This window comes from Pan troglodytes, chromosome 14, assembly GCF_028858775.2.
Source record: "Pan troglodytes isolate AG18354 chromosome 14, NHGRI_mPanTro3-v2.0_pri, whole genome shotgun sequence".
Lineage (NCBI taxonomy): Eukaryota > Metazoa > Chordata > Mammalia > Primates > Hominidae > Pan > Pan troglodytes.
The window spans coordinates 40,986,901-41,000,627 of record NC_072412.2 but is presented as its reverse complement, the minus strand read 5'-3'; the positions used below and the strand labels follow the sequence as shown (position 1 = coordinate 41,000,627).

Below are 13,727 nucleotides of genomic sequence, written 5' to 3'. Positions count from 1 at the left end.
CTTTATATGTGACTTGATGCTTTTCTTTTGCTGCTTTTAAAACTCTCTGTCTTTGACTGACAGACTAATTATAATGTACGTTGGAGAATACCTTATTGGATTAAATCTGTTTGGAGACTTTTAAGCTTCATGAATCTGATGTCCATATATCTTCCAATACTTGGGAAATGATGAGTTAATGGGTGCAGCACACCAACATGGCAAATGTATACATATGTAACTGACTTGCACGTTGTGCACATGTACCCTAGAACTTAAAGTATAATTTAAAAAAAAAAGTGCTTCAGAGAAACAGACCTCAGCTTTGTGGGAGAACTGTATCCACTTTTGCCTTGGAAAGTGAACCAACACCTCAAGTCATAGTGTTTCAGTAATTTTGTAAGACCCCGGGCCTAGGAATTCTGGACCTCAGCATTTATTTCATTTAATAAGCTTTCTGTCCCTGTCTTTGTCTCCTCTCCATCTGAATATCCCATAATGTATTTGTTCACTTAGTAGTGTCCCATAAGTCCCATGGGCTGTCTTCACTCTTTTTCACTCTGTTTTCTTTTTCTTTCTTTTTTCTTTTCCTTTCTTCCTTCCTCCCTTCCCCCCGCTTTTCCTTCCTTCATCTCCTCTCCTCCCCTCCCCTCCCTTCCCCTCCTCTCTTCTCTCCTTCTGTTTCTGTTTCTGTTTCTTTTGACTGGGTAATTTCAGAAGAGCTATCTTCAAGTTCAGATATTTTTGGTTTTGCTTGATCTCATCTATTTTTGAAGCTCTGTCTTGTATTTTTTATTTCATTGACTGCATTCTCCAGTTCCAAGATTTCTATTTGGTTCTTTTTTATGATATCTGTCTGCTTGTTGAATCTCTGAGGTTATAAATTGTTTTCCTGATTTCATTGAATTTTCTATCTGTATTCTCTTATATCTTGCTGAATTTCCTTAAGATTGTTTTTTTGAGTTCCTTTTTAGGCCATTTGTAAATATCCATTTCTTTGGGGTCAGTTACTGGGGAATTATTATGTTCCTTTGGTGGTGTCATGTTTATTTGCTTTTTCGTGTGTGTGTGTGTGTGTGTGTGTGTGTGTGTGTTTGTGTTCTGATGCTGATTTCTGTGCATTTGATACAGCAGTCACCTCTTCCATACTTTACAGAGTGGCTTTTGCAGATGGGCCTGAAGATATTGGATGGGCACGTTGGAGCAGTGGTGTAGTGTCTGTGCAGCTACAGCTTCTTTAGTTATGATCAGTTTCAGCAATGACTACAGGTGTCTTGGTGGTCTAGGCTGCAGGAGTTTGTGTCAGTGATGATGGCAGCATAGGTTATTAGGGTTCTCAGTGGCCAGAGCTTCAGGGATCCTCCTGTTCTTGTCTTTCCCACAATGGAGAGTCTTGGATGAGGGTATCTCTCTTGATGTCTGGTCTGACACAGCCCACAGGCAGATGCAGCTGCACGGGGATCTGGGGCACAGGTCTGGAATTCCTAGGCCCGGGGTCTTACAGAATTACTGAAACACTATGACTTGAGGTGTTGGTTCACTTTCCAAGGCAAAAGTGGATACAGTTCTCCCACAAAGCTGAGGTCTGTTTCTCTGAAGCACTTTTTTTTTAAAATTATACTTTAAGTTCTAGGGTACATGTGCACAACGTGCAGGTTAGTTACATATGTATACATGTGCCATGTTGGTGTGCTGCACCCATTAACTCATCATTTACATTAGGTATATCTCCAAATGCTATCCCTCCCCCCTACCCCCACCCCACGGCAAGCCCCGATGTGTGATGTTCCCCACCCTGTGTCCAAGTGTTCTCATTGTTAATTTCCCACCTGTGAGTGAGAACATGCGGTGTTTGTTTTTCTGTCCTTGTGGTAGTTTGCTCAGAATAATGGTTTCCAGCTTCATCCATGTCCCTACAAAGGACATGAACTCATCCTTTTTATGGCTGCATAGTATTCCATGGTGTATGTGTACCACATTTTCTTAATCCAGTCTATCATTGATGGACATTTGGGTTGGTTCCAAGTCTTTGCTATTGTGAATAATGCCGCAGTAAACATACATGTGCATGTGTCTTTATAGCAGCATGATTTGTAATCCTTTGGGTATATACCCAGTAATGGGATGGCTGGGTCAAATCATATTTCTAGTTCTAGATCCTTGAGGAATCACCACACTGTCTTCCACAATGGTTGAACTAGTTTACAATCCCACCAACAGTGTAAAAGTATTCCTATTTCTCCACATCCTCTCTAGAACCTGTTGTTTCCTAACTTTTTAATGATCGCCATTCTAACTGGTGTGAGATGGTATCTCATTGTGGTTTTGCTTTGCATTTCTCTGATGGCCAGTGATGATGAGCATTTTTTCATGTGTCTGTTGGCTGCATAAACGTCTTCTTTTGAGAAGTGTCTGTTCATATCCTTCACCCACTTGTTGATCGGGTTGTTTGTTTTTTTCTTGTAATTTTGTTTAAGTTCTTTGTAAATACTGGATATTAGCCCTTTGTCAGATGGGTAGATTGTAAAAATTTTCTCCCATTCTGTAGGTTGCCTGTTCACTCTGATGGTAGTTTCTTTTGCTGTGCAGAAGGTATTTAGTTTAATTAGATCCCATTTGTCAATTTTGGCTTCCGTTGCCATTGCTTTTGGTGTTTTAGACATGAAGTCCTTGCCCATGCCTATGTCCTGAATGGTATTGCCTAGGTTTTCTTCTAGGGTTTTTATGGTTTTAGGTCTAACATTTAAGCCTTTAATCCATCTTGAATTAATTTTTGTATAGGGTGTAAGGATGGGATCCAGTTTCAGCTTTCTACCTGTGGCTAGCCAGTCTTCCCAGTACCATTTATTAAATAGGGAATCCTTTCCCCATTGCTTGTTTTTGTCAGGTTTGTCAAAGTTCAGATGGTTGTAGATGTGTGGTATTATTTCTGAGGGCTCTGTTCTATTCCATTGGTCTATATCTCTGTTTTGGTACCAGTACCATGCTGTTTTGGTTCCTGTAGCCTTGTAGTATAGTTTGAAGTCAGGTAGTGTGATGCCTCCAGCTTTGTTCTGTTGGCTTAGGATTGACTTGGCAATGCAGACTCTTTTTTGGTTCCGTATGAACTTTAAAGTAGTCTTTTCCAATTCTGTGAAGAAAGTCATTGGTAGCTTGATGGGGATGACATTGAATCTATAAATTACCTTGGGCAGTGTGGCCATTTTCACGATACTGATTCTTCCTATCCATGAGCATGGAATGTTCTTCCATTTGTTTGTGTCCTCTTTTATTTAGTTGAGGAGTGGTTTGTAGTTCTCCTTGAAGAGGTCCTTCACATCCCTTGTAAGTTGGATTCCTAGGTATTTTATTCTCTTTGAAGCAATTGTGAATGGGAGTTCACTCATGATTTGGTTCTCTGTCTGTTATTGGTGTATCGGAATGCTTATGATGTTTGCACATTGATTTTGTATCCTAAGACTTTGCTGAAGTTGCTTATCAGCTTAAGGAAATTTTGGGCTGAGACAGTGGGGCTTTCTAAATATACAATCATGTCATCTGCAAACAGGGACAATTTGACTTCCTCTTTTCCTAATTGAATACCCTTAATTTCTTTCTCCTGTCTGATTGCCCTGGCCAGAACTTCCAACACTGTGTTGAATAGGAGTGGCGAGAGAGGGCATCCCTGTCTTGTGCCACTTTTCAAAGGGAATGCTTCCAGTTTTTGCCCATTCAGTATGATGTTGGCTGTGGGTTTGTCATAAAAAGCTCTTATTATTTTGAGATACATCCCATCAGTACCTAATTTATTGAGAGTTTTTAGCATGAAGGGCTGTTGAATTTTGTTGAAGACCTTTTCTGCATCTATTGAGATAATCATGTGGTTTTTGTCTTTGGTTGTGTTTGTATGCTGGATTACATTTATTGATTTGCATATGGTGAACCAGCCTTGCATCCCAGGGATGAAACCAACTTGATCATGGCGGATAAGCTTTTTGATGTGCTGCTGTTTTCGGTTTGCCAGTATTTTATTGAGGATTTTTGCATCGATGTTCATCAGGGATATTGGTCTAAAATTCTCTTTTTTTCTTGTGTTCTGTGCCAGGCTTTGTTATCAGGATGATGCTGGCCTCAAAAAATGAGTTAGGGAGGATTCCCTCTTTTTCTGTTGTTTGGAATAGTTTCAGAAGGAATGGTATCAACTCCTCTTTGTACCTCTGGTAGGATTTGGCTGTGAATCCATCTGGTCCTGGACTTTTTTTGGTTGGTAGGCTATTAATTATTGCCTCAATTTCAGAGCTTGTTATTGGTCTTTTCAGGGATTCAGCTTCTTCCTGGTTTCATCTTGGGAGGGTGTATGTGTCGAGGAATTTATCCATTTCTTCTAGATTTTCTAGTTCATTTGTGCAGAAGTGTTTGTAGTATTCTCTCATGGTAGTTTGTATTTCTGTGGGATCGGTGGTAATATCCCCTTTATCATTTTTCATTTCGTCTATTTGATTCTTCTCTCTTTTCTTCTTTATTAGTCTTGCTAGCGGTCTATCAATTTTATTGATCTTTTCAAAAAACCAGCTTCTGGATTCATTGATTTTTTTGAAGGTTTTTTTTTGTGTCTCTATCTTCTTCAGTTCTGCTCTGATCTTAGTTATTTCTTCCCTTCTGCTAGCTTTTGAATGTGTTTACTCTTGCCTCTGAAGCACTTTCTAACAGCTTACACCCAGGGGGCAGGAATATAGCTGTGGCTCTGACCGTGGAGGGCAGTGTGCAGAACTGGCATGGCTCCAGGGAAGAAGGGGAGCCTCAAAGGTTCAGGCCCCAGGGAATAGGGCACAGCTACAATTTGGGACCTAGAATCAACAGGGCACAGTGGCAACTTGAGCCTGGGAGATGAGATGTCACACACTAATTACTCTTGATGCTGGGATGGTGACACTCAGCAATAGCCCAGGTTCTGTGCAGCCAGGTGCAGCACTGTCAAGAACCCAGAAATGGCAAGGCACAGATACAGCCCAGGGGACAGGGAGCAGTACAGCCTCAGTCTACTGCCTCGGGAGGTGGGGCTCCTCAGCAGCTCAGATTCTGAGTTCCTAGTCCTGTTCTAGGGAGGAAAGGCCCTTTGGCCATTTGACCTGTAGGGCAGAGGCACAGCTCATCCAAGGCTTTGATTCCCTGGAAGTAAGATGCCGTATCAGCTTGGCCCTAAAATATACAGCTACATGGGTTGGAGGAGGTGCTAGGTCCCTGAGAGGCAGGGTACAGTGTCGGCTATGGCACTGGGTAGGACATCTTCTCTGGTGTGCTGGAGGGTTGGGGCATCCAGGAGGATAGGATGTTGCATGGTTGTGGTGTCTGGGGGTAGTTTGATGCTGTGGGTCCCCAGTGAGAGCATCACTTCAGCTCAGGCCTTGAAGGGCAGGGTACACCAATGTCTGGGATGCAGGGGATGGAGCAGCTTCAGGGTAACTTGGAGCATAGCAGTAGCTAAATTCAGGGATTGGGGTCTACCAGGTAGCTGTGCTGCAGTGATGGCAAAGCCTCCAGGATGGAGGGGTGCAATGACTACCCATCCCTGGAACAGGATGCACTGGAGCAGTGGCTCTGGTTACAACACAGTAGCAGCTCAGGCAGGGGACTGGGGTAAGGCACAGTGTCGGTTTGTTCTCTGGGAGTAGCACAGAATGTGTACTCTGGGGAGCTCCCTCAGCTGGGCTCAGAGCCTGTGAGGACTGCAGGAATCTCTGGTAGCAAAGACTGCAGGTATCCATAGTAGTGATGCGAGCTGGTAGTGTCCTTCTGCTTACCTTTTTCCTGCAGAGAGAAATACCTCCTGGGTCCAAGCTGATCCCCAAATAGGGGCTGAGATCATCCTTGGCAGAGGCAAAGTTTCCTTTCCTTCTCTATGTGGCCATCCTGGGTTTCTGTGCTCTACAGGATTTCTCCTACTGCTTTGCAGTTCTCCAGGGCTCTCCTTTATTTATTTTGGTGGAAATGTCGTTTTTTCATTTGTTTGGCTTGGTTTTTTTATGGGGGAGGAGCGCTAGGAACTTCAAGTCAGCCATCTTACTGATACCACTTAGCAATGATCCCATGTGCTATGTAGAATTATGCTGTTTAGTCTCTAAATATTTGGAGATTTTCCAAAGATCTTTTTATTACTAATTTCTAATTTAATTTAATTTTGGTCAGAGAACACACTTTGTATGGCTTGAATCTTTGTGAAACGTATCTAATGTTTTAAAAAATGACTATGTATATGTGTATCATTTAAGAAAATAATAGTATGTACTGTATATACTATTTTGTATATACAGAATGTTTTCTTACCTTTTTTTATTTGCAGACCATACTTTTGTATGTACAGACCATTTTCATAAAGCAACATATTGTGGACATTTCCTTATGTAAAATATTTTCTAAAGCATGACTTTAAAAAATATCTTTTTTGCAGAACTAATATATTTTTGTGGTTCAGAAATCAAAACAATATAAAAAGATATACATTGAGAAATTATATATTCACCCCTATTCTCATTCATGTTAATTCTCACAGTATTAGTTTCAGGGGAATCTGTCTTGCATTTTTCTATACAAACACAAGCAAATATACATGTATACTCTTATTTTTGTACCCTTACACAAAAAGTGAACAACATGACACTTAGTCATTGAATTTGGATATGTATAATTATTTCATACATATTGATGAATTTTTCCAATTTTAAGAAAAGCTGAATATCTTCTCTGTGCTGAGCACTGTGCTGGCCAGTGCTGTAGATTTAGTTTTGATAACAGCTATATTGGATCATAGAAACATCAGCCCACTTTATAAATGATTGGCTTTATATAAGCTACATAAGCTGGTGTTTTATATATGTATTATTTCTTTTGATGTCTTCAAAGAACCTTATTTTATTCATCTTTGTATTCTTGGTGCTGAGCATATAGTAGGTCCTTAATAAATATAGCTGTGTGAATAAATTAATTTTTTAGTTCAGTTAGTTCGTGTTGTAAATAATGAGGACTTTGGTGCTAAATATTTTCACCCTTCATGTCCATTATATCTAACTACAGAATGTTACATGGTAAATAGGGGAAAGTTTAGCAGATGAGCACGTAGTTGCAGTGAGGAGGTTAGTCATGCTTCTTTTGAAATCTTGTGTTGTGATGTGGTAGAAAAATCAAATTCAGGGGCGTGTTATGGGCCTAGATGTAGATTCTTTCTGAGCTATTTTGTGGGGTGATGAAATGGTAATGAAATGTCAAGTGAAAGTACTCTAACATAGGCTTTACCAGTGAGGATGTAGTAAGTACTGGGTTCCTTTGTCCCTTATTCTTCAGATTTGCCTCTAGGCCCAGCAGGTAATTTGAGTATAAACTCAGGAGCCTATTCATATCCACCAAATCCACACTATACAGCCTGGTGTCCAGGGTACACAGCAGAGATAGGAGTTTGCAGGTGAGGATGAGACTTGAATAATTCTCCTGTACCTGGTTCTCATTGGCTGAGGGACTGGGCATGGTGCTTTACCTATAATCCTCACAAACCATACTCAATAAGTATTATTATCTTTATTTTGAAAATAAGGAAACTACAAATCTGCGTGTTCTGCACATGTATCACAGAACTTAAAGTATAATTTAAAAAATTTAAAAAAGAAAATAAGGAAACAGACCTGAAAGAGTCAAAATGCTTGTCTAAGGACATGGATAAAAGACAGGATGAAAAATCGCAATAGGTCTGTCTGGCTTCAAAGACTTTTTTTTTTCCTCCATTATATTATGCTGCTTTTTGGGATACTAAGAAAACATCAACAGTTTTGAAGGATTTATTATAATAGAATCTGACCTATGCTTAATTTTCTAGAATTTTAATTTTAACTTTTATATGTATGAAAATTTGAGTTCATGAAGGGAGAAAATTATAATTTAGGTACTATGATAAAATTACTTTAAAGCCTTTGAATATGGCTGGGCAAAAAATAGTACATATTTTTTGAAAACAAATGTTGGTTAGGAATTGAATCAGGGATTTAGGCCAATATGAACTACATGTTTTTATCTTTACATGGAAAAGGAATCTTAGAATATAGGATCAAGCCCTTTGGGATTATTTTGACATCGGTTTATTATTATGTGGACTCCTGGAAGGTAGCATTTTGTGCCTGAAAACATTGAAGTTGGGGATTTCTCTCGTGTACTGTGCTATGTTTATATTAGGTTATGCATGGCAGTTTGGCACTTTGTTTTGCAGATGTTCGTAATGTACAGTCTTGAATCTTGTTTCTATTTCTGGCATGCTTTTAAGTATGACTCATGTTTTCTTGAGGCCATTCTAAAAATACAGCTAGTTTCAAGCATTAATGTAAAATATACCACAGATACCACATAGCACTGCATGATGCTTTCTTTCAGTAGTTTAGTGCAATTTCCTGACAAATTAAATATAGACATGCTTTTTGGTAAAATACGCTATACTAAAACATGAATAAGTGAAAGTTGGATTTTCTTTGAGAAGTAGATCCTCTGATAACATAATATTCATTACAAAATAACTTTGAAATTTTAATAAAAGGAATAAAACATACCATTGATACCACCAAAAAGAAGTAGAACTAATGGCTGGAACAGCAAGTCTGCTAAATTTGATGTAGCCCTGAGAGGTCCACACTTGTAGGGAGAGTCTTGCACCTGAAGCTGGACACCTGTTGAAAAGCTTTTGGAGGGGCTGTAGAACATAATGACTGAAATACAAGTTTTGGACTTAAACAACTTAGGTATAAATCTTGGTTTATGGACTTACCAGCTATAGACAAATGATACTACATTTCCAATTTTGATTTTCTTATTGTAAAATTGGAGTAATGAGTATTTAACAAACACAGCATTTACTATTATTAGACACTGTTCTAAGTGCTTAATATAATCCTCATAACAACTTTATAAGTAAGTACAATTATATCTATTATACAGATGAGGAAACTGAGCAGAGAGGTTAAATAACTTGATTAAGGTTACATAGCTAGTAAATAGTATAGTTGGAATTTGAACCCAGCCAATCTGTCTTGAATCTGTGTCCTTATACAATAGGTCCGCTGCTTTCTAGAATTGTTATGAGATCCTATGTGAAAAATCGTTTGTATGTTTACCTGGTACCTGATAGGAATGCAATAAATTATAGCCATTATTAGTATTGTTATTGGGGGAGAATAAAAGCAGGGAAAATGTATGTTCTTTTTGAAGGTATGCCATAGACTACAAGGCCAGCCATGGGATTCAGAAGTAGCTTATATGTATTAAGAAACTTATGTAAAATTGGAATGTGATGATGAGAGCCTTAGATATCCTGACAACTCCTACAGGCTTACTCTAAAGGTAGAACTTATTCTCTACTGATTTCCTCCCTAAAAGTTTTATCTTTCAGAAGGTAAAGGAAACAGAGAGAAACTCTTTCTCTGGGCTTAATTGTGACAAACTCATTAGTGGTGTGCAGGCAACAGAGGCCTTGAGAAAAAATAATGACTACACAATATTTCTCAACTATGGTGCCATTGACATACTGGGCAGGATGAGACCATCTTGGTCATTGCATTTACCATCACAAAATATCAGTGGTGTACCAAATTATTTCTAATTTCCCAAAGCTTTACAACAACCCAAAGTACTCCCAGACATTTTCCAAATGCCTCCTGGCAGGCCTAGAATGGTAGCAGTATGGTCACCAGTTGAGAACCACTGCTGAGTGCTAAGAATAAAGGAAGGACTGAGACTAGTCAGATGTGCCTTAAGGCAGTGTTTCTCAGTACATGTGCATCATGCTGAAGTGGAAGACACTCCCAGGAGCATAAACAGGATTATACATAATTCCCAGGGCTCTAGCTTTAAATAACTCCATGCTTTTCTCTTCTACTTAAGAAAGTACACTGGTGTACAAATGGCTCTATTATGGCTATAACCTCAATTCTGCTCCAGTTTGCTTAAAAAAATGAAAAGATAAGTTATTCCTAAACATCAGCACTTTATTATACAGATAATTTATGAGGGGCAGGCCTCACATTTGATTAGGAACTGCTACCTTAGATTTTAAAAAATCTTGAAAATGATTATGGTTCCAAGGTCAAAACATTCAAAACAAACTGGAAGTATAGAACTAAATTGAGACTCCATAATTATAAACAGTTACCAATAGTCATAAATAATAAAAGGTGGGAGGAAGTTAAAGAAACCAACTTGGCTTGAACTTCTAGAACTTTACAAATTTTGGATTTTAAATTATCAAGTCCAGATAATGGAAGGTCAGGCACATTGCCAAAGTTGAATACAAAGTGACACAAAACTGTGAGAGTACTATAGAGAATGCCTGTGGCCAAATTAAGCTGAGATTTATGAAAATGTAAAGAAAAAACCCAAAGTGTTTTTAAGTTTTTAATTATATGTTTGATATCGGAGTAGGAAGAGGTAATAGATTTACAGCATAGAGAACATTGTGTAGTTTTACTAATAAAGAAGTTAAGGTGTCTTAACTCTTATTTTGTTTCATCCTTAAACAGCAAGGAGGCTGACTTGTCTTGAAGCAAGAAAGAATAGACTGTATATTATAAAGATTGATTTAAGCTTCAAGTAGAAAAGAAAATAGGTAAAAGGGCATGTGATAGTTATAAATAAGATTAACTCTCTAGACTCAGGCCAGTTGCATGCTAGCATCATGAAACTACCTAATAGATTGCTAAAAAGTATAGGTTCTTAGAGCAGTATTTTTCAATCTATTTTTCTTTATTACTCTCCTGCGGATATTTTCTCCCTGTAATTATTCCTTCCTAACCCCAAGAAACTTGAATACCATAGATATGTTATATATCTGCTTATGTACTGTGTCCTTTTAGAGATGGAGTCTCACTTTGTCGCCCAGGCTGGAGTGCAGTGGCGTGATCTTAGCTCACTGCAACCTCTGCCTCCCCTGTTCAAGTGATTCTTCAGCCTCAGCCTCCTGAGTAGCTGGGACTACAGGCTTCGCCATGTGGGCCAGGCTGGTCTTGAACTCCTGACCTCAGGTGATCCACCTGCCTCGGCCTCCCAAAGTGCTGGGATTACAGGCATGAGCCACCATGCCTGGCCAAGGACCACAAACTATTGTAAGATCTAAACATTTTTTTCAAGTCCCCCTTCCAGGAACCAACTTTTATCCCGCTAGGGATGCATGTCTTAGGGATTTTATCCTGCTAGGGATGAATGTCTTAGAGGATTTGTAAAAACAAGAGAGAAACCAAACAGTTCTACTTGAAGTAATGAGTCTCAGACATATGGGCATTTGTTTTGGGGAGATTATAATATGCTTTAGTGTGACTCCAGTGACATGATAAACCAAACAATTTACCCAAAACCTTGTCCTTGATCTTCCTATCAGAATAATGAAAATCAGAAAATTATCTTTTCCAAAGATTAAATGTTTGCTTTCTTTGGGGCAGGGGAGTACAGGAGAGACTATCCTAACAATATTGTGCTGTCAGAGGAGGAGAAGCACTAGAAGCACTAGATATTTAGTCCTAGGCTTTCTTAGTTGGATCTTTGAACTAATCCGTGACCTCAGTGGGGTGATTAAACAAAGTTTAGCACGTATGGAATATTTGCTACATACAAAAGACATTATGTAATACAGATGTCTGTGTCTGTCTGTATAAAATGCAACATAATAAACACTGTAACCCACATCTAATATAAAAACTAGAATATTACCAATATCCTTGAAGCTATACATAAGAATCTCTTTGATTCCATGGCCACTCCTTACCCCTAGGTATCCAGTTATCATCAACTTACAATTCCCTTGCTGTTTTGCTTTTTCAAGTACTGTTTTATCACATATATATCTATTTCTAAAGAATTCATTTGCTAGTTTACTGAGATTTATTAAAATGGTATTATACATGATTTATTCTTATTTTTTTTTCACTCAATATTATACCTTTAAGGGTTAAGCATATCATTGGAAGTGGGGGTCTTTTATTCTGTTTTTGTTGCTGTATAATATTTCATTCTGTGTATTTATTCATTGTTCTGTCTCCAGTTTTATTTTGGACAATTCTGCTCTGAGTATTATACGTGTCTCTTGATGTACAAGGTTATGAGTTTTTCTTTTATACCCAGGAATGGACTCACTAGGTGATTTACATATGAGCAAAAACAAACTAATTGTATTAATTTAAACATTTTAGAAAATGCTGAGTTAGAAGATGAGCACATTGATGGGGTGATTTAATAGTAGACCTGGAAGGGCGTTGCGTGGGGTGGTCTTCTATTCACAAAAGAATTTGGTATAGAAGAATAGACTTAAATAGTTAATTCTAAAGAAGTAGTTTTAAGTCTACATCAAATTTTCTAACCATGATCTTACAACCCATTACCAACTTAAGTTGTAGTATGCTTTTCTCAGATTTTTTAAGACTATGATAATCATTAACTATCTGGGATGATTTGATCATATCTCTCTTTTAGAACAAAAACATTGGACTATAAAATTGTGATTAATCCAATCAGTTCCTCAAATCATCCTTGAAAATCACTTTTATTTCTTTAGGAACAGTTATAGGTTATTATTCAAATGTTATGGAAAGCTTTCAAGTAAGGAATATGTAATTCTTTGTGATATTATAAACTTAATCTTGTTTTAGCATCGACAATAATGGTTTTATTGTAAAACTATGTGAAAATTCACCAGGTGTCTACATGTTTGTCCAGATAAACATATGCATATGTTTATATATATTTATATACATATGTTTATAAATACACAGATAAACACATATTTTATATACATTATATATATATATATGTCCACATTACTTGGAGATTTATATTATAAGTAATACTTAAATTTGCACTTCATTTTCTCTTTTTTCTTTATAGTTTCGGACTCTCTGGCTCAATCTGTAGTTCAGCATCTAAGATGGATAATGCAGAAGGATCTTTTGGGGCAAGATGTTTTTCTGATAGGACCTCCTGGGCCTCTTCGACGCTCTATTGCTATGCAGTACTTGGTGAGCAGTTAATTCTTGTCAGTTTCTAAGGGTCTTAACTTTGTAAGCTATGAAATAAAATAAGATTAAGAATTTATAAAAAATATCAGAATTAGTCATTATTTGAAACAAATGACATCAAAGGGTGATTTGTTTATAAAGTGTTTGGCATAAGTTATTTGGGAGTCAAATGTATAGCTTTAGCAAATTTTCATAGCTTTAGCAAATTTTTACTGTAACTAGAAAGTCCCCCACTTCCAGTAGAAAAGAGATATAAATTCAGGCAATGAGTAGCAGATAGAATCAGCAAGTCTGAAATTACAAAGCAAAACTTGGTATTATACTGCTTAGTGAACATTCCCTTATCTCAGGCTCACATTTTAAAAAGCCAAACAATTCCCTTGACTTTTGGAAGTTATGCAGTCTTTAAAGGAAGCCTAAGGTCTGTAGAGTATCTCTTCTGTGTTATATATCTCCTTGTTTTTTCTTTAAATAGATGAGAAAACAAGTTCACAGAGGTTAAATAACTCACTCAAGCTTTATCCAGCTGGTAAATAATAGAGCTAGAGTTGAAATCCCATGTTTCCCCTTTCTGACATGTTATCCTCTTAAACATTTGCAGTTCTTTGAGAACTGTTGTTAAGTGAACTGAAGCTCAAATCTCAACCCAAATAAGAAAATTTACAAGTCTTGACCAGGCACAGTGGCTCACACCTGTAATCCCAGCCCTTTGGGAGGCTGAGGTGGGTGGATCACCTG

At 37.8% G+C, this 13,727-nt stretch overlaps 1 protein-coding gene across 4 annotated transcripts in view; it reads left to right on the top strand.

Moving 5' to 3' along the window:
- The window catches only part of VWA8 (von Willebrand factor A domain containing 8), a 395,962-nt gene that overhangs the window by 36,173 nt on the left and 346,062 nt on the right, over positions 1-13,727 (top strand). For all 4 annotated transcript variants that reach the window (XR_010150666.1, XM_003318022.7, XM_016925242.4 and 1 more), the window contains one exon: positions 12,859-12,989. Coding sequence is in view for 3 of the 4 variants with exons in the window: in XM_003318022.7 (XP_003318070.5) it covers positions 12,859-12,989 (131 nt within the window). In the remaining variant the exon portion in view is untranslated. The remainder of the gene's footprint in view (positions 1-12,858; positions 12,990-13,727) is intronic.